At 55.9% G+C, this 15,670-nt stretch overlaps 1 protein-coding gene across 1 annotated transcript; it reads right to left on the bottom strand.

Moving 5' to 3' along the window:
- Nucleotides 1-6,708: 6,708 nt before the first annotated feature.
- On the bottom strand, nucleotides 6,709-12,605 carry RPS7 (ribosomal protein S7). The gene is made up of 7 exons (XM_036262788.1): nucleotides 12,525-12,605; nucleotides 12,252-12,335; nucleotides 12,082-12,153; nucleotides 11,422-11,565; nucleotides 11,014-11,078; nucleotides 7,447-7,597; nucleotides 6,709-6,818 (listed from the first exon to the last, which is right to left on the bottom strand). The coding sequence occupies exons 2-7, from the start codon at nucleotides 12,324-12,326 to the stop codon at nucleotides 6,741-6,743; spliced, it is 585 nt and encodes a 194-aa protein (XP_036118681.1). The 5' UTR covers nucleotides 12,327-12,335; nucleotides 12,525-12,605; the 3' UTR covers nucleotides 6,709-6,740.
- Nucleotides 12,606-15,670: the final 3,065 nt, after the last annotated feature.

The raw sequence follows: 15,670 nt of genomic DNA, 5'->3' as shown, positions 1-15,670 counted from the left end.
GGATCAGGAGCTCACCCGGACCTTCCTGTCCAGCTAGAGCCAGTGTGGGCCGAGGACCCGTTTGGCAGGCGTGCGGCTCCTCTGCCGGGTCCCAGGAAGCAGGCAGCAGCGAGAGACACAGGACGAGCCTCAGCGGGTTCCTGGTCCGTCCCTTCCCTCCCTCAGGGACCCACTGCCGTTCACACACGGGGTCCACCCCAGGCCTGCCCGGACCCTGGTCAGCTTCGCGCTCCCGCCCGCAGAGGTGGGGGTAGCCCTGAGTGGGAGTCTGCTCCCACCCCACCCGGCCCTGGCTCCCTCCTGCCCTCTGGGAACAGGGATCTCCTCGTATAAACGGAGAAGCCAGGGCCCCCCTGGACCTCGGTGAGAGCAGCGTCCTCTCCGGCCAGAGGCTCGGCCCTCCTGTCAGTCAATGCAGCCGCTCCCCGGGGGAAGGGCACCCCGCAGGAATTCTCGGCAGGCACACAGAATAAGGATGAGATCGACAGCGAAAATAAAGGGCTTAATTCCCCAAACACACAATGTGCAATTTATTAGGGGTCCCCAGCAGGGCCAGCACTTCATGGTCACCCTCAGCACCCGTGGAGGACCACGCCGGATGCACGGGGAGCTCAGGCCTGCCACCCGCTGACCCCCAGGGCCAGGGTCCCCAGGGCTGCAGTGGGGACAGATCACCCCCAACGGCACCGGTTTCTTATCTTTTTACCAAGACCACAGACTCAGGAGAGGCCTCTCTCTGTTATTTTTTCCCAGTTTCACCCAAGTCCTGTCTGTTCCTCTTAGGGACATAGATCTTGTAAATGAAGCAGACGTTTGTGAACACGTGGGCACCGCCTGCCCACGGCCAGGCCAAGTGCTCCCGCCAAGTGCTCCCGCCAAGTGCCGGAGCATCGAGCATCGAGTGTGCGTGGGGCTCCGCGCGGTCTGTGTGCGGTCAGAGCCCTCCCCTAGCTCCGCCCGCAGGCCAGCTCCGCAGCCAGGTGCCAGGCAGGAAGGGCCACGTGCACCCCTGCTGTCTGGGGCAGCTCTGGAGCCCAGACTACCCGCCTGCCCCCCTCCAGGGTCCCCACGACTGAGCTCTGGTCACAGCACAGGTTACTGGTCGTCCACGTGACCCCACCAGTGGCTGGCCAGCAGGCTGACCGGCTCAGACTCGGGCTGCTCAGGAACACTCATGGGTCCTGTAGCCATGTCCCCCGGGGACGGGAGGGAGAAATGCTTCACCTCTTCGAACCCCTGTAACCCGAGAGGGCTCGACTGGATCACCGGGCAGCTGGACCTTCCGCGGGAGCTGGTGAATTAATCCAGGCGGGGAATCGGTCCTGATGGACTTAGCCTCGAGCCTTTGCCTGGGTCTCAACTGAGTCCCTTGTCCCCGTCCACTCCTTCCTACCACTGTCTGGAACCCGCCCAGCTCAGCCTCTCCCCACTGCTGACCCCATCCTGCTCCCCAGGTGGGAAAGTCGCTGGCCAGGGCACCCCTACCTGAGGTGCACCGGAGGCGAAGGGGCGTCCTGACCGCCGGGGGCCCTGGAGGACACTGTGCCCGGGAGCCTCATGGCTGCTATTTACAGGGCCGGCCGGACTCAGCCCCACACGGAGGGAGCAGGGCTGGGCTGTCCCTCCACCCAGCAAATCAGGCTGGGCCTCCTCCGCGGTGTTATCTACAAACCATTTCCTGTTTGAAACCATCCTGACCTGCTGGGGGGCCTTGGGGGTGGCGCCGAGCGTGGGAATGCAGCGACAGGGAGCGGGGTCATGGGCCTGGATCCCTGCCGTTCGTCTCTGCTCCCCGACACCCCGCACCTCTGCTGTTCTCTTTGGAAGCTGAGCAGGAGTGCTCCGGGGCCCAGGGGGCCCAGGGGAGAGTGCGGTGAGCCCGCGTCCAGCCGCGGAAGACACGTGCCGACACGCTCCTTTGTTCCTCCTTTGTTCCGCGTGGGTCTCACGGTGACACGGCGGGACCGTCCCCACCTAACCCCGCAGGCCCAAGCTCTGCGCTCACTGCGCTTCCGTTTAGGCCGCACAGGCCCCGACACCTGCTGTGGTGCTGGCCGGGGACCTACGAAGTGATGACCGCGGGGGACTGGCCGCACAGGCCCCGATGCGTGCTGTGGTGCTGGCCGGGGACCTACGAAGTGATGACCGCGGGGCACTGGCCGCACAGGCGCGTATTCAGGCTGAAAGGGAATCACAACAGATCACAATGTGAAGACCGACAAGCGCCACACCCGCCCCAAGGCCCTGGAGAAGAACGACTCTTCCTTACCTGCCCGACCGGTCAGTAGCTCTGACAGCCGACGGAATGGACCACAGCGGGGAGAACACAGACGGCCCGGGCCCAGCGCACAGACTCACAGCCCTGCAGCCGTGAGGGGACTGCATGCCCTCCCCAAGGCTCCCAGAGATGACCTCTCCAGGCCACAGGGTTTCCCAGAGTTCTACCAGCAATTAAAGAAAACAAACCCCATTCTGCATCCCTCATCCAGAACACACTCAGCAACTCAGTCCGTGAAGCTGGTGTTACCCGAAACCAAAGCCACACAGAGACAGTGCACAAACAGCCACAGACCAATAACCCCCAGGGTATAGATGCAAGAATAGTTAACAAAGTATTAGCAAATCGCCCAGCTGGTGAGGCTCGGTGAACTGAGCATCGTCCCATGGACTGAGGGGTCCCAGTTTGATTCCTCCTCAGGGCACATGCCCCGTTGTGGGCTCAATCCCCAGCAGGGGGCGTGCAGGAGGCGGCCGATTGATGTATCTCTCACATTGATGTTTCTCTCTAAAAAAGTCAGTAAAGTCCTGGCCAATTTGGCTCAGCGGTAAGAGTGTCGGCCCGCAGACCAGAGAGACCTGGGTTCAGTTCCTGCTAAGGGCATGTATCTCGGTTGTAGTTTGTCCCCAGCCCCAGTTGGGGTCGTGTGGGTGGCAACCACTCGATGTGTTTCTCTCACATGGATGTTTCTCTCTCTCTTCCTCCCTCTTTCCCTCCCGCTCTATCTGAAGATAAATGCAAAAATGTCCTCGGCTGAGGATAAAAAAGTAAATAAGTCAATAAAACATAAAAAACAACATAAAAATATTTTTTAAAAGTATTAGCGAGTAGAATTCAGCAGTGTATAAAAATATTTATAAGCTATGACCAAGAGGGGAATTTCAGGATGCAAGACTGGGTCAGTATTTAAAAATCAATCAATGTAAATAATACCAACAAGCTAACAAAGGACAATCACATGACCCTATCAGTTGATGCAGAAAAAGTATACAGAATTCAGCACCTTTCATGATAAGAAGGCTCAGAAAAATAGGAATAGAGGGAACGTCCTCAACGTGCTAAAAGCATCTATTTCTTTAAAACCCGGTACAGCCACTATGGAAGTGTAGGGGCCCCTCAAAATTAAGACTAGAGCTGGGAATATGTACAAAGGAAAAGAAACCGTCAACTCAGAGAGGTAGCCACAGCCTCAGGCTCACAGAATTCTCTACAGTGTAGACACGCGCTAACCGAAGTGTCCAGCAACGGGTGAGTGACAAAGTCATTGGTATTTACACAGTGGATATTACTCAGCCGTGAAAACGAGGAAATCCTACCCCTCTGGCAACATGGATGGACCTTGAGGGTGTTATGGTGAGATAAATTGGACAGAGAAAGACAAATACTGTATGACCTCACTTATATGTGGAATCTGAAAACAAAAAGAAAATTATGGTTGCCGAAGGTGGAGGCTGGGGCGGGGCCTTGGAGGAAGGTGGCCCAAGGACGCAGACCCCCGGGAGAAGCAGGTCCCAGGGACGTCAGGCACGGCGTGACGGCGGAGCTAGCAGGCTGGAGGGCCCCCAGGGAAACAGTCAGAGAGCAGATCCTGAGTTCTCACCACAAGGAGAAGACCTTTCCTTTTCCCCTTTTGTTGTGTCTACATGAGACGGATGTGAGTGAACCTACTGTGGTCACACAGCACATGGAAACCAAGCCATGGTGCTGTACCCTTCAACGTACAGGGTGTGTGTCCACGGTTTCTCGGGAACACCGGGGGAACCCTCCACGTCACGCTTCAGTGGAAGACTGAAGGTCTCCCTGAGGGTCCTGACATGGCCAGGACGTCGCTCTTAGCACTGAAACATCGTGACGGATTCCCTCCAAATTCTTCAAGTTGAACACATTTCCTGTTAGAATCCCAGCAGAGCCTGGCTGGTGTGGCTCGGTGGTTGAGTGGTGACCCTGCACCAAGAGGTCACTGGTTTGATTCCCGGTCAGGGCACATGCCCAGGTTGTGGGCCCGATCCCCGGGGGGGGGGGGGGGGGGGGCGGGGAGCGTGCAGGAGGCAGCCAGTCGATGTTCTCTCTCATCGATGTTTCCATCCCTCTCTCCCTCTCCCTTCCTCTCTCTCTGAAATCAATAAAGAAAAAAATATTTTTTAAAAATCCCAGGAGGAGTCTTTATATATATAGACCAGGTTACTCAAACTTAAAACACAGAAATAGAATAGCCTAACCTGTTTCGGAAAAGAACATACCGGGAGGAACGTGCCCAACTTCAAGACGTCTGCAGAGAGCCGCACACATGTACCCAGCAGACTGAAGGTTGGTGTACGTGGGAAAATGCACATTCTGGTACCTGTCCTTCTGTGACCAGCTCATTCCCCTCAGCGTGTCCTCCAGGGTTACCCACTTGGCAGTCTGTGTCGGAATTCCCTTCCCGTTCAAGGCTGAACAACACTCCACTATGTGTGTCTCTCGCTTTCTTTATCCCTTCACCCATCTGCGTACACCTGGTCGCTGCCGCCTTTCAGCTGCTGTGAACCCAGGACCCTGCCTTCAGCTCTGTGGGGCTGTGCCCCGAGGTGGGGCTGCTGGCACCTGTGTACTGTCCTGAGGCTGCGCCCCCTCCCCCGCCCAGTCTTGTCTCAGGGGAAGTGGGTGCTCACCTTTTGTTTTTACACCCTGAAATGTTGAGGGCTATTCTTCAAAAGTGCAAATGACCTGAGAATTTATCTCAGATACAAAAGTAAGTGTGCGCTGGCCGGTTTGGCTCAGCGGTTAGAGCGTCCGCCTGCGGTCGGGAGAGACCCGGGTTCGGTTCCCGCTAAGGGCATGTACCTCGGTTGCAGTTTGTCCTCGGCCCTGGTTGGTCGTGCGGGTGGCAGCCACTCGATGTGTCCCTTCACGTCGATGTTTCTCTCTCTCTCTTCCTCTCTCTCCCTCCCACTCTGTACAAAAAATGGAAAAATGTCCTCGAATAAGGAAAAAAAGGAAGTGGTAATATACTAACTTGCCTATTTCAAGTAGATTTTAAGTTAGAACTGTTTGTAGTCACCCTGTGCCTTGCAGATGATGCTGAAGTCATCGGAAATCACAAGGCCTTCTCTCTTCCTTTCTCTCCTTCCCCTCAGCATTTTCTGGGAGCACTTCAGCCTTGGCCATTGTGAACAGCCTTTCCCCTCATGACCTCTGACCCTCCTGGGCTGGCCACTTCCGGCGAGTGGGAGGAGCCTGCTGCCTCCCAGCTACTATTTACATTTCTCAGATAACGGAAATCTGGACACAGCCAGATGGAAGCCGTGTCTCTGGGTGGGAATTTTCACTGGAGGTCAGAGCCCTATCTCTGGGACACTTTGCCCAAGAGGACATTCACCGAGGCCTCCGCTCCCTCAGGACCCAAGGCGTCATTTCTCCTGTTTCCCGAAGCGCAGAGCGACAGGCCTCCCTGCCCGACAATGAGGGCTTGTCCCTGTCTGTGAAGTGCACCCCCAGCCTGCCGCTCAGACCCCAGGTGCCAGGGCAGGGGCCCCGTATGGCAGCGAGGGCAGCTCACCTGACCCCTGGCTCATCAGGACTCTTCCAGGCTGAGGGCACAGCTGGCATCTGCTCTGCCCCCGGGCCCTTCCTGAAGGCCCCGCCCCCAGTTCACACCGCTTAGATCAACAGTAGTCAGACCTAACCTGACTGCTCAGCCAAGGCACAAGGGAGTGTGAATTTACATATGAAAGCTGACGGCTGGGGGAAGGGAAAGCCCGTGTCTGGTTTCCTCCACCAGATGAGAGCTCTGGAGATCTGCTTCATGTTCCTCAACTGCACCTGCATGATTTTTTTTTAAATTTTATTTTTTATCCTTACCTGAGGACATTTTTGCATTTATTTTTCACAGAGTAGGAGGGAGAGAGGAAGAGAAACATCGACATGAGAGACACATTCAGTGTCCACCACCCGCACAACCCAACCAGGGCCGGGGACAAACTGCAACGGAGGTACCTGCCCTTATGGAAACTGAACCCGGGCCTCTCTGGTCCACAGGCTGACATCTAACCCGAGCCGAACTGGCCAGGGCATGCACCTGTATGTTTTTTAACCACAGAAAAAGTTAATGAGTACACTTCCTCAGATTTTGCTCTTGCAGAAATCCTGTCTGTGCGTCTGTCCCTGACACGGGTCCTTTCCCCTCCTGGGAACTAGGTGCAGGCGCCCGGAGACACCCCTCCCGCACCGCTGCTGGGAGCCAGGAGCCCGCCGGCTGGCATCTGCAGGGCTGAACCCGGCAGGGCTGCGGCTCGGCCGCCTCACCTGCTGCACCTGCTCCAGCGCGGCCCTCACAGGCCTCCACCCCCTGGCAGACCCAGGCCCTCTGCCCCAAAAGCCGGCCTGTGCGGGGCGGCTGTCGGCGGCGCTGGGCACCACGCCTGTATCTCAGAAACATGTCACGCGGAACGTGGAGAAGGAGCTTTTATTCAGTCATTTTTGTTTACAACTGGAACTCTGGGAATTCAAAATTAACGTCCTTGCCCGTGAGCTTCTTATAGACACCAGAAAACGTTTCAACCTGCAAGAAAAGATACTTCATCACAGAAAAGACACAACTTTGAGATAAACAACCCTCCTCTTTCAGCTGGTGTGGCTCAGTGGACTGAACTACGACCCATGGACTGAGAGGTCCGGGTTCAATTCCTGGTCAGGGCACATGTCTGGGTTTTGGGATCAGTCCCCAGTAGGGGGTATGCAGGAGGCAGTCGGTCCATGTTTCTATGTCTCCCTTCCTCTTTCTCTCTAAAAATCATTTGAAATAAATAAATAAAATAATAAGCTGGCGGTTCTGTGGAAACGCCGTGTGGCTTCTCCTCAGCCAGCAGGCTCCGGAACAGGAGGAGCACACAGCACGTGCCCGGGCATCCGACACCACACCCGCTGTGCCCTCTGGCTGCACGGACAGTCCTGGGCTGTCCACATCGGGGACACTTTACCAGGAAAGAAGGGAAGTGATAGCTGTCCCAGATTCTACCCCCATAAACACAGCCTTCGTAAGAATCAGACCACAGAACCATCCCTCCTAGTTCCCGACAACCTAAACATGCCCATGAAAGCCCGACACAGTGCGAGCAGCTGGCGAGAGCGCGCGTGCCCGGCCCAGGGCCTCCCCGGTCCACGCGGTCCCTGAGCCCGCGGGGCCGCACCTTGTGCTCCACGTTGTTCTGCTGCGCTTTGTCCAGGTGCACCTTGATGAGCCGGCTGCCGTCCAGCTTCACGCGGATCCTCTTGCCCACAATTTCACTCGGGAAAACCAAGTCCTCCAGGATGGCGTCGTGCACGGCGGTCAGCGTGCGGCTGAAGGAAGAGGGACAAAGTCAGAACCTCGGCACGAGGCCTGTCCGCCAGAGGGCACCTCTGCAAGTCGCAGCATGAACGGCGGCCCCAGGTTCCTGAAATCAGATGGACACTAGTTTTTCAGATACGCTGCTGATGTTGAATAGAGTAACCAGAGCCACCGCCAAACCAGAGGGGGTGACAAGCACCCCGTCCACTTACTGGAAAGGTCAGTGTACGTGAGGGGCTGCCTGGACACCAGTCACCGAGCCGCCGTGACGGCCGCCGGGAAGGGCCGCACGCCCTCGGCACGCGTCTGGTTGGGCGCACTGCCTGATTGCAGACCTCTCTGAGTCTCGCTCTCCCCAAACCACTCTCCAGTGCTGTCGAGGCACCTACAATGGTGACATGATCACCCGAGTCACCTACCCAAGCCCCTTCAGGAGCTCCCTTGGCCACCAAACACCATGGTAACCTACCGTGTAGCCTCGTTTCTCAACAATGGCACCAGGCCACAGGCCACCCCAAGAGACGTTCTATCCCCAGATGTAGGACAGTGGCCCCAGAGGGTCCCCAACTTCCAACCTGTCTTCCCACCACACAAGCTGCCAAGGAGCCCTGCTCCCCGAGGTCGCTTCACCTCCGTGGCCCATCTGACTGCTGACAACAGGTCAATTCCTCCCATTGAGGCACCTGCAAGGCGGCTGGAGCTGGCGGGACGGAGCGGACAGACACTTCTCGCCAGTTTACAGAGGACCCCGCGCCATGGGACCGGTCCCCGATCAGACACTCCATGGCACCAATCTGCATTTCCTGCCTGGCGGGTCCCATATCCCAGTGGCTCCCCAGTGACCGCCAAGGCCTTACTGGGACGCCTCAGGCAGCACGCTCCGAGCCTCTGTCACCTTCAGAGAGCAAGTGGGACAGGCGGGGCCGCCCTCACTACTGCCCCCAAGGAAACATTCTCGTTCTCAGGCTAGGAAGCACTCAGACGTGGGGATCTGCTCATCGGTCTCTCTAAAAAATTAGAGCAGAATCGGAGCTACTCTGAATAGTCACCTCGAACCTAGCCAGGTAGCTCAGTTGGTTAGAGCATCAACCTGACCCAAGGATGCGGGTTCAACCCCCAGTCAGGGCAGGTACGAGTCAATCAATGAATGCAGAAGAAAGTGGAGCAACAAATTGGTGTCTCTCTCTCCTTTCCTCTAAAACCAATCAATAAAAGAGTTTTTTACAAGTCACCTCAGACTCCAATGCTGTCTGATTTCCTTTGGTGTACGGGACATTGCTCCAACCACTGAGCCACCCGGCCAGGGCTAATTTCTTTTGCGCGCGGGGGGGGGGGGGGGGGTGGCGGCGTGGGGGTGTGCCAACAGCCCTGGCCAATTTGGCTCAGTGGTTGGAGCGTCAGCCTGCAGACCAGAGAGTCCCGGTTTCGGTTCCCACTAGGGGCACATACCCCCCAAAAAAGTTAAAAGTCCTTTTCTCCCTATAAGCAGGGGCAACAGCAATACAGCTTTGATAACCACAAAGCAGAATGGACGGCGTCAGAAGAGAAATATTTGTGATTCTGCTACAGATTAGAAGTCAAACAAAATGTAAATTTTGCACTTAGTCTGTGTAAGAGAAAGACACCCACTGGAAGCAGAAAATACACCTGAACACAGGAAGCCGCCCTGGGAAACGCACAAACGCTATGGCTGAGAACCGGGTCCGAGCGTCAGGGAGCCCCATGGAGTCATCATCTGAGAGTGTGGGAGGGGCGAGGCTGGGAGAGGGAGCGAAGGCTGTAGATCTGGGAGCCAGGCCCTCAGCCAGGTGCAAAGCAAAGGATCTGTGTTTAGACTCAAGTACCAGAGGGACACTCGGAACTGAGATCAAAAACCACTTTTTAAAGTATCGTGATTGGCCCTGGCTGGTTTGGCTCAGCGGTTAGAGCATCGGCCTGCGGTCCAGAGAGACCCAGGTTCGGTTCCCGCTAAGGATATGTGCCTCGGTTGCAGTTTGTCCCTGGCCCTGGCTGGGTTGTGCGGGTGGCAGCCACTCGATGTGTCCCTTTCACGTCGACGTTTCTCTCTCTCTCTCCCTCTATCTGAACAAAAAATGGAAAAATGTTCTCAGGTGAGGATAAAAAAAAGTATCAAGATTAACAAACTAAATGTCCTTGGTTATCTCCTACTATATTTACTAAAGCTGGGGACAGTGGAACAAGAAAAGGCTTAGGTTAGAAGCAACAAGAGAGCCAGAGAAAAGGGACCTTGGAGACAGGTTTGGAGGGTGAGACAGGATGAGTCGCTGCTGCCCACTGCTCCCCGGCTGAAAGTGCTGTGGGGACCCAGAGCTTTGGAGATGCAGCCCGGAGGGCAGGGGTGCGAGCATGCTTGAGGAGAACGTGTGGGTCCCTGAATTCCACTCCAACTGCCCAAAAGACCAGCTCAATGGACTGAACTCTGAAATCCAAGCCCCAGAAAACCCACACCTGCCTGCCCTCCTGCCTCACCCCCCCGAAGAGGCGCAGCACCGTCAGCCCGCCCCTGCCCTGGATGCCCGCTGCTTCCTAGGGCCCAGAGACAAGGCTGTGTCTCACGCCAGCGTGCCTGTGACCAGCTGTGACGGGCCGGCCCCCAAGCCCGGGCAGTCTCCTCATCCCTCATTCTTTAGCTTACATTTTATTATTCCCTCCATAGCTTTTAAATTTACCTTTAAGTTAAAAGTCCTTTTCTCCCTATAGGCAGGGACAATAATAATACTAAGTACACATTTAAGGCTGCTGCCCATCTAGGGCAGGGGCTGCAGGGGTCCAATACCCCGAGACTGTGCAACCAGAGACTTCAACAAAGTGCAGAAGGCCCGAGTCAAGGCATCAACTATCAGCATCTGAGTTTATGCAGAGGACCCAAGTCAATCAAGGTCATGAGCACTGTCCACTAGCGTCTAAAAGAGCAATCAATTTCAACCTGTGATGTCATCAACAGAAAAATCCAATTTAGCCTTAACTCACAGCAAAAATAAAAAGCAAAGATGACACAGCCAGCCCACCCCACTGTCTGGTGTGCCCTAAACGAAAGATTCCACCTCACTGTGCCCCTCCCTTGCCCAGGGCCAGAGGAACATCCCTACCTTTGGGACAACCTCGACCATCTCGCACCACCTGTGCCAGGACATGCGCTGCTACCTCCACAACCCTGCACAGCTCATGTCCAACTACAGGGAAGCCCAGTGACTCAGTCAACAGCCCAGGCGAGCGCTCTCCTGGCTACCGACACGGACGCCAGGGCCTCTGCACCACACAGGCAGCCCCTGGCTACCGACACGGACGTCAGGGCCCCTGCACCGCACAGGCAGCCCCTGCACCGCACAGGCAGCCCCTGCACCGCACAGGCAGCCCCTGCACCGCACAGTGAGCGCGGAGGGCGACTGCAGAGGCCGAGACTCACCTCCTCGGACGCTTCTGCTTATTCTTCGTGCGGCTTTTCCGCGTTGGCTTGGGCAGAATTCTCCTCTGCAAGGTACAAAGTTATCATGCAGTAACAACAAAAAGCCTCTAGGTCGGTAGAAAAGTCTGTCCAGCTGCTTTTAAACAAAGGCAGTCACAGAGCAAACCAAACTCTGAGACCAAACAAGTTAGTGAGAAGCTGGCTCCCTACAGACCTTCCCCAGCACCTCCCGCCCTGCCCCACGGCCTCACCTGCGCAGGAGCAGCCTCGGGCCAGCCCCGGGCACCCTTCCCCAGCTCTGCCACCGGAGCAGCTTATTCACAACCAGGCTGCTTCAACCACCGAGTGCCCACCGGCCCACACGCGGCCCCACGGACTCAGAGAGGAACGTTCCCCGGCCCCAGGTACCTGAGCGATAAACACCACGTGCTTCCCACTGAACTTTTTCTCCAGCTCGCGAACCAGCCGGACTTGGATTTTCTGAAAGGACTTCAGCTGAGGAACCGGGACGAAGATGATGATGGCTTTCCGACCCCCGCCAACTTCGATCTCCTGAAGGGGACAGACCCGCCGCTCACGTTCAGACCCGCTGCTCGCTCGCAGGCGCAGCGACAGGTGCCGCGTCCAGCGCCAACGGTCAGCCTGGGCCTCCCGAGTCCCGAGCCCCTCCGGCCGCCTTCCAGCCCCGGCCCACTGCAGCCCGCCCTGCACCGCCCCTGCTCCCGGCTCCCACGGGCGCCGCGACCAGCACACGGGCAACGGCACCGCTGCGGGCGGTCCCTGCCCCCAAAACGGCCTGGCTGTGCTCTGCAAACACACTGTCCGACACCTGCACCAAGACCCGGGTCGAAGCACCCCAAACCCGCGTCCTCTGCACAGAGCAGGCCACAGCGTAGAAAGGCGGACGCAGCCACGGCGGAACCTGGAGCCCGAGATGCGTCCTTTCGGGGCAAACCCCCCGGGCAGGGGCAGGCGCAGCCTCCGAGCACGTGTCTGCGACGCGCCCTCGCTGCGGGGACGGGGGGACTGGCCTCGGGCGCGCCACCCCGGGTCCCCGCGGCCACGCACCTTGGCCGCGGTGATGTTCAGCTCCCGCAGCTGGGCCTTGAGGTCCGAGTTCATCTCCAGCTCCAGCAGGGCCTGGGAGAGGGCGGGAGGCGACCTCAGCGACCCACGTGCGGCCGCCCGCCGGGGACCAGCGACAGGGGGCCCGCGCGTGCCCGCCCCGCCCCCCTCACCTGGGAGATGCCGGACTCGAACTCGTCCGGCTTCTCGCCATTGGGCTTCACGATCTTGGCGCTCGAGCTGAACATGGCCTTCCCCTGGAAGCAGACAGAGCGCTGGGCTGAGCGGGCCCCCGCCCCCCGCACACGCCATCGGGGGCCCCACGCCGCGTTATCCGCCGCATCCCCGCCGGGTGAGCCGCAGCCGCCGCGCCAGGGATGGCTCCGAAGCGTGTTGCCCGCAAAACTGGCAGAAAAGGCCGCGCACACAGGAGGCCGCAGACTTACCTTGGTGAGCGCCGGCTTGAGAAGAGACCTAGGTCTCGCGAGAGCTCGTCAAATCTCGGCGGCGGACAGGAAGAGGCGGGAATTAAAGGAACCGAAATAGCCACCGAGAAGTGGTGGAAGCCTAGAAAGTCCCGGAAAGAGGTCCCGGGGAACCAGTGCTCTGGTAACACCCTTCCGCCTCAGGAACCTCTTTTTCGGTGCTGTTCGGAATGGTTCCGCGGCCGGCCTGTGGTTCCAAGTCGCAGCCGGCCTTCCTGGCTGGGGTCTGGGTGGGAGACCTGGCCCAAGGAAAGCAACTTCAGCCACCCCGGAGACAGATCATTTAAGAAGGGCCAACAACCTGTACGGTAGCTCAGTTGCTGAAATCGTGGTCCTGATACGCCAGGTCGCACGTTCCATCCCCAGCCAGGACACATATAGGAATCAAACAATGATTTGCAAACAGCAAGTTGGATGTTTCTCTATCTATCTATCTATCTATCTATCTATCTCAAAATCAATCAATCAATCAATAAAAAGAATCCTGTATTGGGGATGTATAATGTCTGCATCTGTGAGGCAGAAAGCCTGGGGTGCCAAGTGAGGGGTTCAGGGGAAGAAGGCCCAGATTTCAGTCTTTTTTTCCTCTCCAGGTCCCAGTTCCTAATGTGAATGATGAAGTGGCCAAGAGAGTTCATGATGAGTCCTTGCATATAAAATGAATTTATAGACTTGTCTGTTCACTAAAAAATTAATAGGTTGAAGGTGTTTTTCTCTCCCCTCCACTCAGAGCTGTCAGAGTTCTCTTCTCATCTGTCTGCCGATGTAAGAAGCATGCGAGTGACAGGAAGGTGCACGCCTGTGATGGATGTGACAGTCACAGGCCTTTCACTGAAGCAAGGTCACTGGCTTCTTCGGCAAAGTCTCAGGGTTACCCTTCTATATAACAGTCCATGATCCTTAGACATCAGTAACTTATCAGGTGGACAGAAGGTAACTGCTCAGATATTAACATTTAAAATATAGAAATAGCAACACTTGGTTTTTATCATAAACTGATCATTTGCTCTTCTTCAATACATGTCCTTAAAAGCAACAGCATTCTGCCATTAATATTCATGAAACAGGTACAGGATGAAAGGGATTAGTGCAACAGTGAGGGCCCGCTTGTACATCAGACCCTGTGAGAGGCATCACACACAGTCCATAGCCTCAGTCACCCCATAGCATCATTACCTCCATGGTTCTAAGGAGGGAAGAGACTTTAACCAACTCACCAAATTTACACAGTAAGTTGTGGCTGGAAGTCAGTGTATGTGAACTTCACAGCTGTGGAGGAAAAGGGGCCACATGCTCACCTGACAAGCTCAGGAAAGGTCTGCCTGGCAGCCTTGCAAATTCAAAAGACTTAAAGTAACTACATAGGATGGTCTGAAATTAAAACTTTTAAACTAAAAGCAGTTTATGGCAGGTAGTCATGTCCAAGGCTGGCATCTTCTCTGACAAAGGTCAATCTTTACTTTAAGTGAGACTGTCTATTGTCCTTTTGCATCTGTGATAACAAATCTTTGGAATGTCAATGTAATTTTTATTTTTCGGGACCCCTCAAAGCACAGGTGAAGACCACAAATCCCCTCACTGTTACTGAGTTAACTGTTGACCGTTACCTATCTTGTACCAATCTAAGTAAAAGATGTATGTGTCTGTCATTTTATTTTTATTTTTTTTAAATTTTATTTTTGTTACAGATGTTTCTCCTTTTTTTACCCCATTGGCACCCCCCCCCCCGCCCTGTCCCCGGCTTTGTTGTCCATTGGTTATGTGTACATGCATATAAGTTCTGTGGTTTATCTCTTCCTACCCCCCCACCCCCTCTTCTGAGGGTTGTCAGTCTGTACTCTACTTCCATGTTTCTGGGGTCATTTTATTTTTCACCCCATCCCAGGGTTTCCCATCTTTGCTTTCGTCCACCTTCTTAATCTATCATCAGTGAATTTCATGTAACTCACTTGCTGCTTCTTTTGATTGTAATGTATAAAATAAGGTGCAAAACTACCATTCTCTGGAGCATTATCTCAATCTGTTGAGATTTCGCTTCCCGGCAACTGTTGACATTTTTGGCTCAAATCAACGCAGAAAGTTCTTCACAGGTGTGAATGCTTCTTACGTTGACACAGCCCAGGGACAGGAAGAGAAGAGCACTGGGGGAAACGAATGGTTTGCACACACACTTCTGCACGTCTAGTACTTAGTTCTGCAGCGGGTGCACAGGGAGCTCTCCTTGGCCTCCACACCATTCGGATGTCGTCATCCCCGGCCCCCTTGAGGAAACAGGTCTGGAAAGCTACCTGACAAGCCTGGCCCACACATCCTCAGATATCACGCTTTTGTTCTTGTCCACAGGTCACCTGTAGGGTCGTCATTACATCGGATAAATAAAGTATTGTCTCCGGAAGGTGCAGTTAAACTGCGCTCAGCTCAGTAATTCACCCGTGTTCGTGGGCCCCCGGGGGCATTTCCACTGCTACTCAGGCTGAGTGCAGCCTGGGAGACCGGGCACGGCCGTGGAGACCTGGGCGCCCCGGAGGAGCGGGCGGCGGCCAAGGTATCTGACTCCCAGGCTGGATTATTCTAACGCCCTTCTCCCGTCAACGAACCTTCCCAAGTATGACATGTAACCGCTCGTAACCATCTTCTCAATTCACTCTTTTAAATCCAATTAAAATAAAAAAAATAAACTTCCATTTTAAAGGCATTACCCAAATGGAGTAAAACATTTAATGGACAAACTAAAGTCTGCACTTTAACGCACACAGCTCACGGATGGTTCTCAGCGCCCGTTCACTGTTCGAAACCTGCAACGCGGCCGTCACGTGGCGAAGGCCACGCGCAGCCAGGTCACGCACGGGAGGAGCGAGTCCTAGGTGGGTCCGACCGAGATCGCGGGGGCGGGACGGGGCAGCTGCGCGGCGGCACTTCTCTGGGCCCCTCCCTACTCCCGCTTTTTCATTTGTGGACGCGACTGTCCTTCCCGCCCAGAAGGGCCCCAGGCCCCGCCCAAAACGCCAGACCCCGCCCACACAAGGCACCATCCACACCCCGCTCAAACCAACCGCCCTAGACCGCGCCCCTCCATAGGCTCCGCCCTCCGCATGGCCCCTCCCACA

The sequence above is a fragment of the Molossus molossus genome, unplaced genomic scaffold (assembly GCF_014108415.1).
Source record: "Molossus molossus isolate mMolMol1 unplaced genomic scaffold, mMolMol1.p scaffold_m16_p_15, whole genome shotgun sequence".
Lineage (NCBI taxonomy): Eukaryota > Metazoa > Chordata > Mammalia > Chiroptera > Molossidae > Molossus > Molossus molossus.
The sequence above is the reverse complement of the archived record's forward strand: the minus strand, read 5'-3'. Positions and strand labels throughout refer to the sequence as shown.